This window comes from Aplysia californica, unplaced genomic scaffold, assembly GCF_000002075.1.
Source record: "Aplysia californica isolate F4 #8 unplaced genomic scaffold, AplCal3.0 scaffold00094, whole genome shotgun sequence".
Classification (NCBI taxonomy): domain Eukaryota; kingdom Metazoa; phylum Mollusca; class Gastropoda; order Aplysiida; family Aplysiidae; genus Aplysia; species Aplysia californica.
Genome location: NW_004797364.1, coordinates 26032 through 48114, shown reverse-complemented (window position 1 = coordinate 48114; position 22083 = coordinate 26032). Strand labels below are relative to the sequence as shown.

Here is a 22083-nt window from a genome sequence, read left to right as displayed (position 1 = left end):
GGGTCTGTGACGTAGAGGATGGCACAGGATATCAGTTGTATCTAGAGATGTGATGCTTGTTGTCTCATGTCAGAGTGCATGGCTTGATGTGGGATTTGCCCTGGTATGTTTTTCAGATTTACTCCCCTGTTATTTGTTTTGTTTTTATCATGTGATGTTTCTATAATTAGTGAGATCAAGCACTCATTTATAAAAACGAAAATCCCAAAATTGCTGAGGATAGGCTGGTCAAAGACTCCACACCTTGGTATTTTAAGGTCAAGGAAAGAAGGCATACATATACTGATTGTCTGGACTTGTCTTTAAAGTAAGCCTTACCCTCGAGAAAATCAAGTATGAGGAATTAAGCGGGGCTGCTTGAAAGGCAAAAATTCCATCTATGTCGCTAAAAAATGGGCTAAATACATAAAACTTAGCTGCACTGGGGTGGGGTTGGGTTGAAGAAAAAGAGGGGAACAACTGATACATTGCAAATCCTCTATCAAGTTATCCTTTTGACATGGAGGATAACCGAAGCTAGCCAGTTTCCCTGAAATTTTTGCCTAATTTAGCTTTGGTTAAGTAGGTAGACCAATTTCTTTAATTTTCTCGCTCAAAAGAATATCTGATAAGTTTTAAAAACAATGGTGACGGTCATCATGATTGGTTGTTTTTTGCTTGTTTTTCTATTCTTCCCAAGACTGGTCTCAAGAGTGAAGTTGACCATTACAGGGCTGTGAAAGAATACAGCAGATCGTCCGCCGATCAGGTAAAGTGCTTGGTGAACTTTTTCAACGTCCTGTTTTATGCCATTTCATACATAGGGGAAAGCAGGTCTTCGGCTGAAAGATTTTTGTTTTGGAAGACCAGTAAAAACTTTTGGTAAAATCTGCTTGCTGATAAAGCCAATTTTGTATTTTTGCTCTCCTTGTCCTCTTCTCCTTTGTATGCATACTGACACACTCAGGAATAGACAAGACAAAACACGTGCACTCACAGACGTACATGTATTTAGACACAGTCACACATACTGTCTCGTATTTACATGCACTCAAATGCCTATACCTATGCAGTTACCACTATGTAATCTTCCTCAAACAAAGGCTCGTTAACATACTCATAGACATAAGTACAGATGCACACATCACACACACATGATTATGGAAAACGGATAAGTGAGTTTGAAAAGGATCAAAGTTTGCTCTCTCATGACAGCTAAGAACCCTAACTGATTGAAAGTCACAAGTGTTTTTTTATGCAAAGTGCTTTCACAAAACTGAAGAAGTAAAAAAAAAATGATTTGAACTTGTGAAAAAATACACTATTTGGGGAACCTTGACCATACATTCATATATTATGTGTTTTTAGAATTTTTGTCTCAAAACGTTGACGTATGTTTAAGGTTGGTGCAGTTATCTTTTCAATTAGATTTTCAAGTACTAGTTGCTAATAAGTTTGTTTATTTTTTTCTCAGGAGGAACCTCTCCCCCATGAATTGCGTCCCCTTCCTGTTCTAGTGACCACCATGACCTATTTGCTGACAGAGGTGGCTGACGAGGGAGGAGAGGGAAAATGGGCAGAGTGGTATGATTTCCTGTGGAACAGAACCAGAGGCATTCGTAAGGTAAGCTGATCTATGCTGAGGGTGAAGCTATCAGACTTGTGAGTGTGGAGGCGTTTACCTATCAGCAAAAGAAATACGACATCTTGTGTGCTATTTAGGGTATTTGGAGAATGTACGTATTAGGATGAACTTTTATGCAAATCACACTAAATTCTTTTAACCATTGAGGACATACTCTCTGTATGAAAACCTTAAACGATTCTTTCTTTATTATATTTCATAATTTGTAGCTGTTACGGATGAGCACATTTTGAATATCATTTTGATGTTGCATTTCTTTTGTCTGTCTATATATATATATAAACGATTGCTATCGTGGATGTCTGTCATCTGTGGTGTAACAATGAAGCTCTTCACTATTGAACACAGAAAACGGGATTCCAGTTCCTTTGTGGGAAAGTCTGTTATCAAATATCTCTCCTCTTTTAGTTGGGACGTTGTGCCACCCCTAAATTGATCAAAACAGTGTTGTTGAGGGCATAGAATTGCTACACATCACACAAAAACAAGAATTTTCCACATTTTTGTAGATGAATAAATCCTGCATCAACAGTAAAGTTATCCACGTGTCACACATGTGTAGTAGTGACACAACATGATTCAGTGCTAACTATTTAGGTAGAGAGAGGGATAGGGATGCTAACTGCACTTTGACCTTTCTGATTGGTAGTCATGTTTGACCTTGAAGCTTTGGTACTGAAAGTGTAGGACATAAACAAAATTCAGGCTTCTTAGACTCAAACCTACAGGCTTTTTCATAAAATGTAATGGACATGTAGAAGCACTGTACACCTCACCACAAATGTTGAAGATGTGAAGAAGAGAAAGCAGGATTATGTTGTTGTGCTGTTGGGAACGAAGAGACAACCCCGGTTCAGATAAGAACATATCTGAATGGAAACATGGAAGACGGAAGCGAATCAGGCAGGCAGCCCATGCCCAGCATGATGTAGGCTATGGGCCTCTGAGGTGGTGAGATGGGGGAAAAAAACTCATACAAATGTCTGCTTTGGCTGCTGAATGTTTTTGTAAAAATTCATGGTCTAGTATACTAGAGGTGGGCAAAATCAGGATAAATACCTGGATAATGGGATAATCCTCAATAAGACATTGTCCGCATTCAGACTCTTACTCTCTTCCCTGACCCGTTTGGCGAAGTGGGTGCACCCATTTATTTGTTGAAGAGATTCCAACCGTTCTTCGAAGTGGTTCTAACTCATTTGTCGAAAAGGTGCACTAACATATTATCCGGATTTTGCTAAAGAGACTCGTTGCCCAGCCTTATTGTATACCCTCTGTTGCTTCTGTCCAAAATACTGTGTCAACCTCCCCTCAGGGAATCACATCATTGTAGCATGTGAGGTACATATCTTTAATACTCACTAAACCTATTTCTGAGGAATGCCAGATTCCCATTTGCAGGTGAGTGAACTGAAAAAGATTGTGCAAAATGGCTTTCATCTTATCCAGAAGAACTTGGAATTGAACTCAAAGCTTTATTGTGAGTCCAGTGTCATTTTGGTAGACTAGGATGCCCGTCGATAGCAGTGAAAGTGACAAATGTCCGTGGGATCTCTTGGAATGGCTGAGATGTCTCTTGTGTATTTTTTAATTAGCTTGTGTGGAGAATTCTTTCCACATAACAGATAAAAATGGCACTAGGAATTCATGCAGGTTAAAGTTTTGCGCGAAGCCTATTGACATACTTAATCCTATTCCTATTTCTGGGGTCATTTTTTACCCCCTGGGTTGTATTCTTCACATTTTAGAATACTTCTTGTGGGAAGATATCTTTGAAACTTTCAGTATTTTTCAAAAAGTCATTTTGACAGACTGTAATGCAAAGCGTACGGATTGGATTAAGAGTAAATTTCCTCTTTGGAAAGTGGTGGTACAGAGTTCCCCACGTCGTATGGATACGATAGTAAAACAGGATGTACGGATGGGGTTAAAGGTGTTTGGCTGCTTCTTCAATTAGTTTAGTTTAGCAAGTGTTTTACGGTGCTCGCAACTGCATGAGGTTTTATGAGTGCGCGAAACACTGATACTTGAATGGCATGTTGTTGAAATTCTTAAGAAGTATCCTATGATTGCTGCACATTGTAATGAAGATATTGATGACAGAATATCAAAAGTGAGATACTTTATTGGTATTTGATATTATCAGTCTGTATCATTTCCATGGAAATCATCAGGCTTCATCATATGGCAGATCATAGTCGAAGTAGCAGTCATCGAGAGCTTTGTGTCCTGAAACATGTACAGTGCCAGTTGGTGCGAGGCTGGTCACCATCTGAGGGATATCCCAGAGCATGGTGTACTCAAGAGACTTGACCAGGTTGTGTTGAGCTCCATAGTCCAGCTCAAAGTAGTAGCCGTAGATGTTGGTGCTCTGAGAACGTCCCCTGGTGTCAGTCCAGTCCACGGTAAATGATTGCGTCTCAGCCTCTAGGTTGAAGCCGAGCAAGACGACTGATAGATTGTGGGGGCTGTGGAAAGAGCAGTTGGCTATAATTGGTCGGTTAAGGTCGGTGAGGATTTCTTCTTGTAGACTCTTGCTGTACTGGTGAGTGGTACAGGTGTAGTCGGCATCCCAGGCAAAGGATATGACCTTCTGTACAAAAGCTCCGGCTACGCTGAGGCCACGGTCTACTCGAGCTTTAGCTGCACGGTTCAGAAGCTCTCCCATCCCTGAGGCCATTGGGTCAACTGGAAGGCAGGGGTCATCACGGAGGTACTCAAAAGCTTCCAGGTTGAGCCAGAATTCAAAGTCGATATTCTCTTGTTCTATCAGTTTTTGTTGAGCTTTTTGAAAGGCGCGGAATACAACTTGGTTGCTTGCTGTGAAGGCTTGTGCAAAAGAGACATTGGAAGGGATTTGGGGATTGAGGTAGTGGATAGATTTGTCCAGTGTAGGATCAGTGGCTCTCACTGGCTGGTGTAGTTCGTGAGGCCAGTAATAGCAGCCTCTACCAGCTCCACGGCCCTCCTGTACAGCTATGATATCCACCACACCAGTCTTCACAATAGCTTCAAAGCCTTGAACGTGGGCCTGTACTGTACTGTTAAGCTGGAATCTGTTCAGGTTGACGTATGGGCTAATAGCAAAACGTTTTCCCATGCTCCTCACTAGAGTACCCATCTTTGTATAGAGGGGGATGTAGATGAGCTGGGGGGATGTCTTGCTGTGGACAGGGATGAAGTCTGAGCCTGGCGCTATCTCAGGGAGACTGCATTCATCTGTGCCATAGTACCCCGTTAAGGAGTCATACAAGCTTTTGGCGGGTCCTGAATTCCCGTAGTTGTCGCGAAGATACATCTGCGTGTAACGAGCTTTATGCTCTAGGAGGACTCTTTCCAGCCAGGCATAGTAAGCAGGCATCAGTTGCTCCTCAAAGCCAACTGGAGCTCCAGGCAGGCTAAAGAAGACGGAAACACTGAGATTAGCAGCACTCTGGAGCAGTAGCTGGTGGGGATCAGTGCCAGCAAAACTGGTGAACAGAACCACGACATTAGAGCCAGGCGGGAAATCACAGCTGGTCCTTGTGTTGAGGGCAGTGGTGTTTGCTGGGAGAACGATGCGGTAGTAGTTGCGGGAGCTTCTGATTTTCCTGTCCACTTTGGGGCAGAGCATGATGGCATCTGAGAAAGCTTCTTCGTACTGATAAGTGAGGAAAGCGGTCACGTTGAGCCCCATAGACTTCAGCTCCTGCTCAGCCTGGTCCCAGCAGTAAGGCAAGCCGGTGCCCGTACTGCTGTTGTAGCTGCCACACCAGAGGAAGTTGGGGTCATGTTGTAGCTCTTCCGATGTCCGTTTGACTACAGGTGGTGCTCTCAGAAACACTGTGTCGCCGCCCTGTTTCTTGAAGCCTTTCAAAGTGTCATCCCACTCTTGGCGGGTGAACCGGTCGCGGAACCACGACGCTGTTACTGGGTACGGCGGGCCCACGGGAGATTCTGGTGAAGCCACAGGCATTGATGTCCGGGTAGCCTCACTCTTGTCATGGGATATTGCACAACTGACAAGCAGGACTGGAAACCATACACGGAACATTGTCTCTGAAAAGTCCAGTTGGAGTTCGTTTGAGTAAATAGAAGCACAACAGTACAGGTCAATTTTTGCAGGGAAATAGCTAGAAGGATAGACAGAAGCGACAGAGGGAAAGGAAAAGGAAAGTAAAATCTATCAATTTAAAAAATCTGTTTTGCGAATGGAACAGAGTCTGTCTAAACATGATGCAGTTTCAGATTGTCATGTTGTGAGAAATATGTCAAAACTATTCCAATTGCCTTTACACATCTTACTGATTTTTATTATTGTCCTCTGTCTCTCTCCATCTCTTGCTCTCTCTATCTCTCTCTATGTCTTCTTCTCTGCTCTCTCTCTCTCTCTTTCTCTCTCTCTCTCTCCCTGTTTCCATGTCTGTTGTTCTCTCCCCCCCTCTCTCTTTCTCTCTCTCTCTTTCTCTCTCTCTCTCTCTCTCTCTCTCTCTCTCTCTCTCTCTCTCTCTCTCTCCCCACCCCTCTCCCCCTTTTTTTAACACTTTGCGGTCACTTGGCACAATAATGCGCAGGTGAAAATTATCCGTTCTGCGCTGGGCCCGAGAAGTCTGTTGCACTGCCAGTCGCTCTCCTGACTGGGTGAACAGATGGGGTATTTTGTACTGCTGGCTGTGTGACTGCAAAGTGTTAAACTAATACTTTTATTCTCTAAAAAGCAAAAACCTATGCTATGTACTAATGTTCATGTGACTTGTCTACATAGTATTTCTGTTAGAATATTATAGCAATCATGTTCCTCAGTTCACCTGTCAATGACCAAATGCAAGACTGCAACAAATGCTTTATGTAATTTGGCATTTTTTTGGGAGTCTTGCTTCTAGGTGTGGTTGTATTTTATTTATGTATAGTGAAAGGGTTCACCTGAAATGATTATATTGTATCACAGTGCTTTACGAGGATAATTTAAACGCACACATTCCACTGTACAAACCTTGTTTCAAGATGATCCGTTCATGTGATGTGATGATGTGCTGTGGCCTGGTCTGATTGCTCTGACCGATAGACTGGTCAGTTCATGCTGTGGGGGATGACCTTGCAGGAAAGAACGCAGTTTTATCTATAGTTCTTGACCCTGGTGACTGTGTGGAAAGTCTTATCAGTTCTTATGTTATGATGATGGTCTTTGTTTTTAAATATGTATCGTGCAGATTAAGAGGCAAGAGGTTGGAGTGTGCTACTGGCAGTCCTATTTTTTTTCTGTTCATGTCTTTTTTCTTCTTTCTATCTTCCTTTTTCACTGCACTAAATGACTTACTGTATTGATGTTTATCTCTTTATTAATTGACCTGAACAGTTGCAGGTGGTTTGTGGATACTCTGGTGCGGGTGTTTAGAAATGGTCAATGATAGATCCTTCTTCTTTTTGTCCCCCCAACTGTTGTTTCTGCTTGTTTGTCTCACTCTTTCCCTGCGCTAGAGGACTGTTGCAGTGTACATGTGCCTCTCTTTGATAGAAGAAAGAGAGGGTGGTCTGATCCTGTCAGTTTCTTTTACATCTTTTCAATGTTTCTGTCATTCTAATCTGTTCCTGGTGAAATTGCTGTTCTTATCTTGCTGACCCAAGGTACAACTCCAGGACACTAATGGCAGATTTCTGGAGGTGGGAAGGAGGGGAATGTGAGGAGGAGAGGGGATGGGAGGGGATGTGAAGGATGTCAAATGAATATGAAATGTAAATTTGCCCCATGTTATACATGGAGGGGGGGGGGGGATGTTGGGGGTGACATGAGAATATTATTGGATGTCACTGAGTAAGGCAGACAGGCAGACAAATGTACAGGCAAGGAGACAAGTAAATCAGGAGTGGAAGAGAGGTGGGGGGGGGGGAGCCTTTCAGTAGTTGGATGGTTGGTAGCTCTCGGACTCTGTGCCTGCTCCTTCTACTTCTGTGTCAACAGTTATCTTGTTTTAGTCTTCTTGCTGGCTAAAGGTAGCAGTAATGGTGTGGACACATAGATATAGAGATTGTGTGTGTGTTCGTGTTGTGCAGTGGGTTGTCTTGTAAGGCTTCCTCTTTCTTTGTCTTTTGCAGTTTACTGTTTATTATCATAATTTGTGAGCTCCAAGGGCCAATATGAAAAAAAAGATGTATCATAAGAATAATTTTATGTGTGTTAATTTTTACTCTGTGACATTTTTTTGACATGTTGACTTTATTCTCCTCAGGACATTACCCAACAACAGCTATGTGACATTCAGGTGGCAGAGCTGCTGGAGAAATGTGCACGTTTCCACGTGTTCTGCTCGGAGCGTCTCTGCGAAGAGGACATGATGTCGTTCGATGCCAAGATCAACGATGAGAATCTCACAAAGTGTCTGCAGACGCTGAAAGAACTCTATGCTGACCTGGAGAACAAGCAGGGAGTGTTCTGTCCCAACGAGGCAGAGTTCCGTGGATACATGGTGCTCATGAAACTCAACGAGGGAGATATCTTGAGGTATCGGACGTAGCGAAGACTTGGAGGGGAGAAGGGGATTATGGTGGAAATAGTTGAAATACGCTGTTGTTTTGAAGAAAATGGAGAGGGAGTTGGTCACTTTATGTTGTGATGAAAATGGAGAGCTTCATACATGAAGATTTCTAGATCTTGACTGACAAAAGCTTCCGTTTTCTGTTCACATTTTTTTTGGTGCTCATCTCTTTTGTTGGACACTTGTATTTTATATTTGTAATTTGATAATGCTGGTTGCACTGACTTTAGTGGGTTAAAAATTTGAACGTGTGGAAGGATGATATTTCAATTTGAATCTAAAAGGGAAAATGTTTTTCCCTTGTCTTTCCTTGAAGATTTTCTCTCCCCCCCCCCCCCCCCCCCCCCCCCCCCCCCCCCCCCCTCCTTTTTTCTATTATTGGTGTGTGCGGGGCTTGGTGTCGTCCCCCCCCCCCCCCCCCTGTAGCGTCTTGAAAAGAAACAAGAGCCTCTACATGTTTTTATCCTTAGGACATACTGGGAGAGTGCTGAACAAAAAAGGCCAAATGCTTTGAATTCAGAGAGATGTCATGGACACAATTGTTTACAATGGACAAAATGTACTTTTCTTCATTTACTTTTTTGAAGAAGGAAAATTGAAAGTAGTTTTATTTAACTACATTACAGTACATAATATTTTGTAAATAGCATGTTTTAAAAAGTATTGTTCATACCTTCTTTTGTGTTTTGGTTTTAAATCTATCAGTATGTTGTGTTTACTGAAAACATTTTTAAAAAATGTGTTAAACTTAGTAACAGCTCTCCTCATTACCTCTATTCAGGGAAGTGCAACAGATGCGTCCAGACATTCGAGAATCTGCTCCTATTCTGTTTGCCGTGGAGGCATACAATGCCCTCAACTCGCACAACTACGTGCGTTTCTTTCGATTGATCCAGAGGGCCAGCTTCCTCAATGCCTGCATCCTTCACCGATACTTCATCCAGATCCGTAGCCAGGCTCTACGCATCATCATGAAGGCTCATGGAGCCCTTGGCAAAAATAAGATCATGGTGGGTTTGTCTTGGGTCACTTGATAATACTGTCGAACCTTTTTTTTCCCTAACTTTATGTTCATCAAATTGATTGTCAGTTTCATACTGATTTGTTTGAAGAGAATTGGCATGCAAATTTGTGTTTTTACTTTTTTGTTAATTCGTTTTTCTGTTTTAATTTTGTTAGCCCCTTTTATCTCATTATCATTTCCTATTTCTGTGTCCTTACTCTGGTCATGACATGCTTGTGCCTTTGTGTTCTTTTTTGTCAGGTTACTCTTTCTTTATTGTATTATTTTTTTCTAGATTTTCATTACTTTTTCTTTCCATCACTCAAAGTTGTTGCTTTGTCATCACATTAACATTTTTATGTCCTACTTTGAAATTGTATTGTCTGTTCCTTTTCAAGTCAGTTTTATTGCATCACATATTCATGACTTTGTCTGCCTCTATTACTTGAAAAAAAAAAATAGTTAGTTACGTGGTGTCACTTTCTTTCATGTAAGTCTTTTGTTCATGACTGTACTCTAGTCATCCATTTACATTTCATCGTTATCTTGTTACATGTTCACTCTTTCATTGCTTTTTTAAATGCCAAATTTCTTTACTCTTTCAATGTCTTATCTATCACACACTCTTTCATGGCAATTTCTTTTTATTTCTCTCTGTTTTCACCTTTTCACTCTTTGTATGTTTCATCAGTTTCCCCTTTTCCACTCTGTACCTTTTATTCTCTTGGCTGAATATGGCTGTTTTTGTGTTGACTTGCTGTGGAGTACAACTGCACACCTTAGCATTTCATACTATGACTCCTTCCTCCTACAGTATGTGGAGCAGGTTGTTGTTAGGAAGGGCTCCACTAAAAAATCCTACTTTTTTTCCCTACCTCCCACTGTTGTTCCTCTCTGTCCGTTTGTCTTGCTTTTTCCCAGCACTAAATGACCGTTAAAGGGCGGTTTGCGGGTGCTCTGGTTTGGTTTGCTCCTTCATACCTATCAAACATCTATAATCCTTACCTCTTCTGCAACCCCCCGCAATGGTGCTACTGACTGAAGTGTCTTTAGGCCATTCCCAAAAGGGGGACATTAACATGTTCTTAAACTCGTAACTGTGCCTGAACTGCATACGAGGAACTGCTGCTTTTTCTGTCCCCATCCTTACTATCGTCATTTTCCTCTACTTCTTTTGTATGTTTATCACTCTCTTGTGACCTGCTATTTCCGGAGTGCCTTGATAGTCGAAGTCGACTTTGTGCTGTTGAGGCTAGAGAGGTGAGCGGAGTAAGTCTGATTCTCTGTGAGGACTTCTCTGTTGACATCCACCCCTTGGCGCTCATATGACCTTATGCAGTTGCGAGCGCCATAAAAACTCTACTAAGACTATCTCCCCTCCTTCTTTTCTTTGTATGTTACTCTCTAATAACACCTCTAATCTTTGGCTTGTATATGACCTTATTGTGCTGCAAAGGCTGTAGAATTATTACTAAAACTTTAAAAACCCTACCCCTACTGCTATTTCTGTCTGTCCGTCTGTGTTGGTTTCCCCCCGCCACTAAATTACTGTTATTGTGATTTTTGTGCTTCTTTTTACTCATACTAAACAGTACCCGGTGGCTGAGATGATCCGCCTGCTGCGGTTTGAAAGTGCGGAGGAGGTTGAAGAGTTCTGCTACCACTACTGCCTGAGTGTGGAAGAGAGCGACGTTTTGCTGGACGCCAAGGCGTACATGGAGCCCGAGGGCTCGTTGTCCCAGAGACGATCACAGACGCTGGTGGAAGCAAAGTGCACAGTGTCTGTAGGGGAGGTAAATCAATGTTGATGATGACTTGCTTTTATATAGGTCTTTGATATGTGGATGGTGTTATGCTCTAACCTTGTAACTTGTTTTGCTTTTTAAAAAAAAACTTTTTAGCTTGCAAAAAAACCCAACCCTGACTTGAATGTTTAGAGAAGAATCAAAAGTTATATCACAGTATATTTTTTTCACTATGAAAATATTTATAGTTTTACTGATTTGTGATTTTTATAAAGGGCCTGCAGATGGGCCTTGGCAATAGTTTAAGAAAGAATAAAAGAGTTGACCTATTTCTGGCAGTTACATTGTCAGGGCATAATACCATTCTCATATACAATGATGATGATAATAATAGTAGTAATAATAATAATAATTGTAATAATGATAATTGTATTGACCTAGCGCATATCCATGCTCTATGTGCTTTACAACTATTACTAGAAACCTGTTTGACAGTGTTGTGGTTCAAGTAACTTCTTTGATATCTCTACATAACCCACCGTGTGTCCATGTGATGAAAAATGAACATTCTCCATTAACAATGTCAAGATGTTTGATACTGTCAGCTCCGTCCTTCCTCTGGGAAAACCTCACATTAACTTTTCTTCTCCCTCAATGAAGTATCTCTTGGCTTAATGGCACTAGTGTAAAGGTTCTGAATTGGTGACATGTATAACAATGATGGAGTTTTTTTGTTGTCTTTTTTGGTTAAGCAAAAAAATCCAAAAACATTACTGGTAAATGTCTGTAAATCATCATAAAATGGAGATTGAGGGCGTAACAAGAGCGCTTGGATGGTTTCATAATACAAGACCAAGAACCTCTCATCATTGTCACGGGCTCCCAGAGCATCTTGCAAAGGGTTGAGAAAGGGCTTCTTCGGAGTGAATGGATGAACCCAATATGACACTCATCAATTAGAGCCATCACGTGGATGTTCTGTCCTGGGCACTCTGGAGTGAAAGGCAATGAGGAGGCTGATAGGCTGGCAGGCAGTGCCGTGGTTGATGGTGAGGTGAAATTTGACAAAGGAGAAGTGTTGAAGACCATGGAGAAAAAGTTGCGGGATGAAGAAGACAAGGAGACAGCAGAACACCACGCAATCATTAGGATGCGGGAAATGGGGATAGAGAGGGGAGAAGGAAGAAAGGAATGATTATCTGGAAAGGAAAGATGTCGCCATAATCAGACAGCCACCGGAACAATCAGTATGGATACCTTGCGGGCTTTGGTGCTGGGGGGAACTGAGCACTTATGGACCTGTCCGGTGTGCAATGACGTTGTTGCCCAGGACAGGTAATACAGGTAGGATCTGTAAATGATAGAAATAGCCTTCACTGTTAGCCCTGATGCATTGTCTGTTCTGCCTGTCTGTCCACTTGTTTTTCCTGTCCGCATGTGTGCAAAAAGCCTCCAGTCTCTTAATTGTATTTCACTCTGCACTTGTTGTTATTGATAACATTAAATTCGGGTATGCGGTTTCTTCAGTATTTTGCTGGGATGTGGTACAGGTGGCTCTGGTTTGTACCATAACTCAGGTAAACTTGAATTCTGTTTTTTGAGAAGTTGTCTAAAAAAATTATAAAATTAAAAAAGAATTACTTTCGTCCTTGTCTGTTGCGTAGGTGAACATATATTCCGTCAACAGTATGTGTGTTCTTTGATTTTCATTTTAAGTGAATGTAATCTCTCTAAAGACCATCAATGGATGTCCACTGCCAATGCTGATCCTTCCAACTCCATCCTCAAGTTTTGACGAGAACGGCAAATTCATCATATCCAACGAGCTCAAGGCAGCCCTCTGTAAGTGTTTTCCAGGGTGTGTGCTATTGGACTGGTTACATTTTTATGGGTGGTCAGTGGTGTTTTTTAGCGCGGTAGTATTTTGGAGGGGTTGTCAGTGCTACTTACAACTTGAGGGATAATATTTGCAAGAGGTTGTCAATGTTTTTCTTTGTTTCCTGTTATGAGGTTTGTCAGTGTTTGGAGCAGTTGACTATTTCCCACTGGACTAATTTGCTATTAAGTTTGCTGAAAGTGGCATTTTTTATAACTGTCCCCAGGGGGTGGGGAAAAAGGTATGGGTGGGGTGTTGCTCTATTTGAAATGTCCAGTTTATTATTTTTTTAAATGAAGGCTACTTTAACTCTTTCTATACCAACCACCGATACATCAGTGCCTTTCTCCGCGCTGTTTGGTTGTTTGCTGATAACTCGTGGCAAGTTAAAGAGTTAAACATCTTGACTGACTCTTCCCTCTTTACAGACTCTAGTGGACTGAAGCTCCAGCCCTCTGCCGCAGACCTGATGCAGCAGGCAGCAGCGGCACCCCTGCCCCAGCAAAGCCTGCAAGAACCTCAGGGGAGAAGTGATGATGGCGGAGGTAGGGGTGGTGGTGGTCAGTCCCAGGGTGCACTGAGGGGTCCGTCACAACTGCCTGATGCCACGGCCATGGCCCGAGGAAGGACTGCTTTTTCTAATGAGGTAAGAGGAGAACTTCTCTTGTTTCTTTTGATTCGATTTTAGGAATTGCTTTAGTTGAAGAAGTGGCAACTTTTTGTGTTAAAATAAGGAATCTGGATCACAGTTGAATCTACTCCATCAGATGTGTGGCGAAGACTGTCATCTGTACGACTGACCATCCTTCCTCCACGGCCCCCCCAAACCCCTTGTATTATTTTTGTGTTATGACCTTGTCTAAAATGTCCAACTGTCTAGGACAACTGCTTTCCTCCTTCACAAATGGTGACTGTCTTGACAACTTCTGACTGCTTGTTGCACAAGTTCTTGTCAGAACCGCACCTAGATCAGTCTTATTGAGCTGTCAACTTCCCTATTTTGCTAATAACTCCTCATATGATAAACACAATAGAACAATTTGAAAGTCAAATGCTTCCATGATATCTTTGGGGGTTTAGGAAAAAAAAATGTCTCTAGCAAATATTTTTACAAATCCTCAATGTACACCTTCACTCGACCAATCATTTGCATTATGACCTATGCTAGTGCTGTTTATTACCTGAAAAAAAATTTGGAACAACGTCAGAATATTTAAAAACCCTCCCTGCATCTTTTAAAAACAAGTTCCTATTCAAAATGCTAAAACACGTTTGTTTTAATTTCTTTGAGTGAATGGCTACTGATACCGAACATTTTTTTTCGGTCACCCACGGTTTACCTCTCATCTACCCTTTAGCATTTCAAGTTTAATTCTTTCTGTCAAAGTTTTTAAGGAGTTCTGCACAGGAGGCCTAATTACTCATCACCGTAATATCCGTGCCTGTAGAAATAAAACTGAGGGAGTTTGATAGGTAAAGTTTTAAAAATTTATTTGTTGCACTCTGACTTTAAGTAAATATGGGACTGTCACATTTGTGCAACAGTACGTTGGATTGAATTAAGACTTCATTTTTCTCTTTCATTTTTCCTATATCAGGGATAACCCCAAACTTGTTTCTATGTGAAAATGTGAGCTGAGGCGACTTTTGAACCATCCTGTTGTTGTTTTTCAAGTACAGTTGAACCTGCCATGACGGCCGCCTGTACAAACGGCCACTTCCCATTTCCCCCGTTGCATTTTTTCGATATGATTTTACTGTGTAAAACAGTCACCTGCCCACCGCGGCCGCAGCCACTTTATTTTATCCACCCACAGTCAAATTTACCTGCCTCAGATGGCCAGGCATGGTCAGTCATTGCCCGACGCTTTGTCATAAATTTTGAATCAGCACCTCACTCTGTAGACGGGCTATCTTAATTCGTTCAGCTGTCGTTATTGTTAGTCCCTCCAATGAATGTTTACCCAAGTTGACCAATATTGCCTAACAATGACTTTTCAGCTGCTGGTGAGGGAAGCGTGTGATCCGTCATAACCTATAAGCCCCGTCCACAACTCGTGCACAAATTGTGTGTGAGGTGACAGGTCACTGCTTTGTTTACCTTATCTGTAACTAAGTAACAATGGACATTGACCTGAACTTGCGACAGAAGCATCGCTCGTTCTTCGAGTGGTGGCAACACGTGTGTTTGTTTTACCATGGCACTCGGTCTTCATCGTCTTACTTACATAATAATTCGTTTATTTTATCATTGCACAAAATCAGCAACAAAAAGAAAGCTAACCTAAAAAACCCCAAACCAAATAAACATCACAAAAAAACCTTCTTACACCACACTCGCCCCTTTTTCAAGAGAAACCAAAAACCCTTGTGAATTAGCCTTAGGGCAGTCCAAAGCCTGATATCAGCCCTGGTTTGGACCTCAGAAGAGAATGATTTGCTTTATTCATGTTGATCATTCCTGCCTAAGACGGCCACCTGTGTTATACGGCCACTTTTTTCCTTGACAATGGGTAGCCATTTTTACCCAGGTTTGACTTTTAAAAAACGTTTTTATGTGTTTGCTTGTTTTAGAATCCCCCTGCAATAGAGGCTCATTGTAGATTTTAATTATGGTCTAAAAATGTTCTGTTGAGGCATTGTTAGATGTGTAACTCAGCTCTCATAATGGACAGAATTGCTATTACTTTTTTGACCAGAATGGTTCTATTGGTCTTGGTCCTGAGGATGGTTGGAGAGCATCATTGGTCAGTCCTACTCTTCTGTCCCTCTTCTGTTTGTCCATTTTAGGTTTTTTTTCCCCTGCACTAAGTGAACCGTTATGCCAATGTCCTTCACTTCTCGAAATCAAAATCTTAGTCAAAGCCCTGAGATGTCTTTATTTTCCTACCCCAACAGGATATCAAGAACATTGCCAGAACTGTAATCCTGGAGGTTATTGATACAGCTACCCTGGATATTGCACGAGAAGTGATGTCAGAGCAAAAGGAACAGGACGCTGTCATCAGGACTGTCTTCGATGATTTGTCTGCTGATGTCGTCCAAAGTTTGACGCGGTATTCTGAAGCAGTATTTATTAATTGGTTCAAAATAAAGTAAAATCTTGACTTTTACCTCATTAGATTTTAAAAATTTCTAGCTGTGTTCCTAAGAAGAGACTATTTGAATTGTGTAATCTTTGTAATCAAGAAAAAAGTGTTTTAGTTCTAGAGAACGTATGAAATTGGAGCAGTTATATGAGGTAGGGCATGCAAAAACTTTCTTTTTCTTCCTTTTTCTTCCTTTTTCTTCATGTGACAATACCAGACTTTCCTCACATATGTAATGGTTCGGTATAGCGCCTCCAAGTTGCCACTGGGTTCATCTCTTAAGGGCATTTACCCCTAGCGATATGGCCACTCTCTGCCTATTTTGTCCCTATCTGATTGGTGAAATGTGTCTTGGTTGGTGGACTCTCTGTTGTAGTTTGCTCTCTCTCTGCTTCTTTGCTGTGTTTCCATTAGTCTTAGCTGTCAGTATTGTAATGTTTCTCAGTTGACATATTATTTTTATTTTCATTCGGTGATGGTGAAATGGGGACACTACAGTGCCTACTCTTCCTGAAGTGCTTCTCAACGACATAATATTTTACAGGTCTTTGGCTAAGGAGGTGCACAATGAAGAAGAGAGTCGTGTACAACAAGCCCGTGCCAAAGAGATGGCAGAGCAGAGACAGCGGGTGTTCAACGTGCTCTGTGAGGACATTGTGGAGGATGCTGTCAATGATATTGTGCAGGAGGTCGCCATCAACCAGATGAAGTGAGACAAGCTGGGTCATCATATTTTGTGTGTGTGTGTGTGTGCCTGCCTGCGTGGGTGCGTGCGTGTGTGCCTGCCTGCGTGGGTGCCTGCCTGCATGCGTGTGTGCATGCGTGCGTGCATGCTTGTAAAGCTGTGTGTTAGAAATGGAAAAAGATGGAAGAGGAAAAGATAGAGAAGGTTGGGGGGGGGGGGGGGGGGAGCGGAAGAGAGAAAGAGAGAGCAGAGGAATGAACAAATGAACAAGAGCTGGCATTTTGCTTGAGAGACATACTAGGAATTCTTCACTTGTTGTTGCAAATATTTTATGTATGTGTTTGGAAGATATCATTTGTCTACTGTAATTATGTTATCTATGTTAAGTCTGCAGCCTCCTTCTATTGAATGACTGTGTAAAAGATCGCTTTTTTTGCCCCAGTTCCTTCTCGCGTGATTATCTGTCTTATTCCAGCTTTGACAGACTGTCTTTTCTTTTTTCTTAACTCATTGAAGATGCAAGTTTTTCACCAAAAATTTCCCTGGAGACGCACGATTCTTACCTGTTTTTAAAAAATCAGTGTGATAAACCTATCAACTGTACAGGTATAAAAGTTGACACAAAGTAAGATCATCATGTATACTTACATGAAATGTATTTATTTTTACAAAAACTTTGAAAAAATTACTTTTTAGGTGAAAAAAAAAATTATATGTAAATGTGGAAAAAAACTTTTTTAATGAGCTAAGCACATTGATCTCAGAAGTGATTGTAGTCAATTAGAATGTTTTCAAACAAGTAATACAAAGTGATATTATCTCTATGAATAGTGACATTGCCAGGAGCATTGTAGTCTCCTGAATCAATCATCCCTATCGCTTCGTTGGTAGTGAAAGGAGCTTCCAGCAGCTCTCTGTTTCTTGTTTATGTAAAAAGTAGGTCAGGTCAGCGTGTTTCGTGTTTCGGCAGATTGCTTATAGCAGACAATTCGGGTGACCAACGGTCAAAGGGATACAACCACAATAAAGTTAAATGGTTTAACTAACACGGGAGTCATTCCCCTTGAGATTTTATTGGTATTTAGGTACCCCCAAAAATGGTACAAGTTGTCGGGTTCCGGGACCCGGCGCGTCTTCAGAGTTTGTTGAACGTCGTCAATGAGTTAATAATTCTTGAAAATAATTCTTTCGTTTTTATTATTTCTTAAGACAGAAGAATATCTTCTACCTTGTTAGGAGATAATAAAATCCCTACTTTTTGGGGGATCATTTTTGTTTGTGCATATCATATCTTCCACACAAAATGGTCAGTCTATTGTTGATATGATACCTGTTACAATGTCCTTGGTAGTTCCCTGGTTAATCAATGCAGAATCGCAAAGAATGTCAAGAAATGTCTGTATGAAGGTTTTGAAATGTCTTGTCTCTGGGATGTGCCAATGAGCATGACCCATTCCCCCTTAAACTATAATCAAGATGCTACCATGGCATGAAATTATTTAAAATTATTTTCATTATGAAATAAGTATTACGTCATTTACCGCAGATTTCCCAATGGGGATCCAAGTAAATTTGGTTTTCTCTTAGTGTTAACGTAAATAGGCAAATTCATTTTATATCTGGTATTTTTCTATCTTTTTTTAGCATTGTTACCCGTGAGTTAAACAGACAGTGTATGGAAGGTATGAGCCTGAGCTGTCAGGACAGCCTTCTGTCTGTGGTCACCTTGGAGATTGCTCAGGATATAGCACAGGAAGTCTTCGAGATAGATGTTGTAGCCAAGCGAGAAAGACTGGAGGAGACAGAACGTTGTGTCCAACTCATGAGATGTCGACGTGTCTTCCAGGTTGGGTGAAAAGTGCCTCTGTAATTGTTTTTTAAACTGTGGTTTTTCTGGAAGATTCAAAGATTTGTTTATATTGCAGTTGTACTATTTGTGTTTTTGCTGAAAGATGCAAAACTTTTCTTGTAATGTGTGTGGCCTTTAATTTCTCTTGTCTTGCATGAGGCTCATATTTTAGCCTTTCACTGCAGGTATATGCACTGACTGCCTTCTGATGAAGCCATCATCTTTGGCATTTTCATACAAGATGTTCGCATGCTTTTATATGTATGACAGAGACTGAACGATGATGAGAATGTTTTATTATGTGGTTTTTTGTATGAGATGGTAGAAGGCTAGCCATTAGGGAAGTTTTAGTACACTGAAAGATTTGCCCGTACTACTAATGATATGGCTCTAAACCTTCTTGTTGTTGTGGAGAGCATTGCATTGGAAGGTTGTTTTGTTTTTTTAATGTACCATCCTATTGACACAATTGAGATAAATTATGAGGCGGGCTTTTACCCTGCCTGTCAGGGCCAACCTGAGCTGAGAGGGATACAGTGTCCTAGCAGAAAGATGGAGATAGTGCATTTTAAATTGCTGCATTGATGGAAATCTTAAACCTGAGTATCAATGTGCACACTCCTTTCCATTTACTTCCTTTATCTTTCTGTTCACCAAACACACACCTGACCTTTTGGTGATGTAAGTGTTTTCGTGAACCTAAGGGGATTCAGATGCACAGGTCCTTCAGGCTCAGGTAGTCAGGTCTTTTAGGGTTAAGTTTTGGCTTGTACACTCGTATTGTCATTAGTGGTGTCGGTGGCCTAGTGGTTAGCCTACCGGACTCGTAATTGTGAGGTTGCGGGTTCGGGGCTTCGAGCCGCGGGCTCGACGTTGTGTCCTTGGGAAAGACACTTTACACAAATTTTCCCCACTTCACCCATGTGGGAATGGGTACCCAGCTATAGACAGTGAAAGATCTTGTCAGTTTGTTAGTGTTTGAATGCTTGACCGGCTGCTTGCACTGTATGCCGGGAAGCTGAGAATGTTTCTGAGTGTTCTATGGTCTGCTGGGGTAGTAATATAGTGTTAAGCGCAGAGCTTGCTTTCGAGTGGGGACATGTTCTATACAAGTACTATTTATTATTATATTTTGTTGCTTTTTGTCGCACATCAATCTTTTTCTTTTGAGCTTTCAAGTGGGTGGTTGAAGGATGCCACTGGTAGGTCATTATTTTTTTCTTTTTTAATGTGTTATTTCTGCCTGTCTGTTTTACTTTTTGCCAGCACTAAATGATCGTTGTTGTGTCAATGTTCTCTTTACTCAAACTTTAACTTTGAGCTTTCATGATTCGCTAAGTTCTGATACCGTGTAGCTGTCTCCCATACAGTTCTCTTGTCTTCATTTCATTTCCCAGTTTTGGAGGAGCAGCTACCTGTCTAGAGTCAGAGTAAAGCGTGCTATGTTGGACTTTCCTAGCGCTCCCCCAACTCGCAAGACAGGGGAACAGCTCATGCGACTGGTGCCAAACAGACCCGATACTCGTATTGTTAACAACTCTTTCTTTATCAATGAGAGGTGAGAGGTTTTTTGTCAGGGTTATCATGATGTAGTGTTTAAAGGCAAATAAAATGGATCATTGGATCATTGGTTTGGATGATGTTTGAAGGATTACCTGTTGCAGCTTGACTTGAGCTTAAAAAAATGTTTTATTTATCCATTTATGATTCAGTAGCCTTTGAAGCTTGGAATGCCTTTTCAGTATAACTGTTCTGTACAGGAAGCAAGCTTGATTCATGGCGGAAAGGTCACTTTTGGAACTGAGAAGTTTCACTGGATATTTTTCCATTATAATCTTTTTTACAAAAATGAACTGAACGGCGAGACGCATCTGTGCATACACATTACTTTGGATAAAGAAAAGAATGCTAAGTGAATAATTTCTGCTTTTGTTCCAACTGTTTTATTGTCTTTTACCACCTATGAATTTGGCAAGGTAAATGCAAGACTTGCTTGTAACCACATTTCTCTTATGTGAGTAAAGCTGTGTATCAGCTTGTCACATGTTATTAAACTTTGTCACAATATGTGGCCCGTATTGGTGGGTTTCTTGAGAGAAAGCCAACTTTTTATATGTTTTGGAGCTGATCCTATGTAGCCAGTTGTGTATGTCTCTCTTCTATGTGGTTCAAGATATTCAAATTTGGTCACTTGAGGCGATGAAATCCTGAAAATCACCCATATGATATTGATGAGGTGGGAGATTATTGACATGCTTATGAGAAAATGCTTGAAAGGCGGTTTGCATAGTTTGAACATTTTTACTTGTAAATCTATTTCTTTTCGTTTTTCTTCATGCACTTGTTCTGAATTTTGGCGTAGTGTTTCCAAACCTGAGAAAGAGTGCTTCTGGGATGTTCAATGGTGTGACTTCTATTTTTAAGTTATTGATAGGCAGATGTTATTACTAGAGAATATGCAGGCAACTTAAGAACTCCATTGATGGATCCTATTTCTTGCCTATTTCTCTTTTGGTTTGTCAAGTTTCACTGCACTCTTCTCCCAGCACTATATGTCTGTGATCTTATTGTAATGATGAGTTTTTAACTTTCTTTAAGAGTTAGAAAGATTGAAAAAACATAGTAATTGTATTTTAAAATATTAATTTTCAGTTCAATTCAAGTAACTAATCTCCTTTACTTTTAAAATGGTTTTATTAAGAAAGTTATCATTAAGCATACCTGAACTGCATTTTCAACTAGACTTGTTTCGGCTAGTTTTCTCATTTTGTGTTCTATTAACTTTTGTTACCCAGGTCTTTCTTAGTTAAGAAGGGTTGGTGTTCATTTTCATACACAATCTGTGCAGTTAACTAACAACAAAATGAAGCGATAGTTGTTGATTTCTCTTTTGTGAATTAGTTCAGATTTTGTTTAACTGAAAATATGAGGGGAAGAGGAAAGTATAGAGATAAGGGTGGTACATTAAGAATATCATTTATTACTTTCTGTATACATCTAGCTCTAAACATTGGTGTATGTACCATGAAAGACACAGACATGCGTAGTTTGAGTTCATTGCTGTCGAGAAATATGCATAGTCTGGGTTTATACTTTGCCTACTTTACTTTACTTTACTTTACTTTTCCGATCCAGCGGCCATTTGGGTTCTAGCCCTTCGGTCTGTCGATATGGCAAAGAATTGACAGGTTTTAATCAGCTGTGCTTTGTCGCTGTATAGAGTGTTTCCGATGTCTGGGGAGGCAGGTAGGTAGGTGCTACGCAGGTCACAAAGTGCAGGGCAGTTAAAGAGGTGGTGGGGTACTGTTTCATCCTGGCAGTCGCACAACGGGCAGTCGGGTGGAGTATCCTTGCGGATCCTATTAAGGTAGGAGTTTAGTGGTATGTGTTGTGTTCGCAGGCGAAATATTGTGACTTGTTCTCTTCTACTCAGGGAATTTATTGCATCTTTAGAGTTGGGGGCTGTCATGTGTGCAAATACAGTTCTTCCAGTTTTGCCCATTGCCCATCCATTCAGCCACTGTTCCCTGGTGTTGCATTTGATGATGTTCTTGGCTGTCTGTTGTGATACTGGGTTGTGTGGTTGTGTTTGTGATGCTCCCTTCTTGGCAAGGGTGTCTGCTCTGTCGTTTCCTGGGATGTTGCTGTGGCCAGGTATCCACTGTAGTGTCAGGTCGACGGCATAGGTCTGTAGGAAGGT

At 41.1% G+C, this 22083-nt stretch overlaps 2 protein-coding genes across 2 annotated transcripts in view; one reads left to right on the top strand and one right to left on the bottom strand.

Annotated features, from left to right (window-relative positions):
* LOC101859920 (germinal-center associated nuclear protein) overlaps positions 1–22083 on the top strand; it is a 65090-nt gene that overhangs the window by 23961 nt on the left and 19046 nt on the right. The window contains exons 11-21 of the mRNA XM_005095029.3: positions 680–748; positions 1454–1603; positions 7831–8102; positions 8918–9146; positions 10732–10932; positions 12621–12726; positions 13189–13406; positions 15659–15816; positions 16394–16558; positions 18179–18380; positions 19781–19941. Of these exons, the coding sequence (XP_005095086.1) occupies positions 680–748; positions 1454–1603; positions 7831–8102; positions 8918–9146; positions 10732–10932; positions 12621–12726; positions 13189–13406; positions 15659–15816; positions 16394–16558; positions 18179–18380; positions 19781–19941 (1931 nt within the window). The remainder of the gene's footprint in view (positions 1–679; positions 749–1453; positions 1604–7830; positions 8103–8917; positions 9147–10731; positions 10933–12620; positions 12727–13188; positions 13407–15658; positions 15817–16393; positions 16559–18178; positions 18381–19780; positions 19942–22083) is intronic.
* Positions 3748–6673, bottom strand: LOC106011351. The gene is made up of 2 exons (XM_013080648.2): positions 6597–6673; positions 3748–5662 (listed from the first exon to the last, which is right to left on the bottom strand). The coding sequence occupies exon 2, from the start codon at positions 5655–5657 to the stop codon at positions 3795–3797; it is 1863 nt and encodes a 620-aa protein (XP_012936102.1). The 5' UTR covers positions 5658–5662; positions 6597–6673; the 3' UTR covers positions 3748–3794.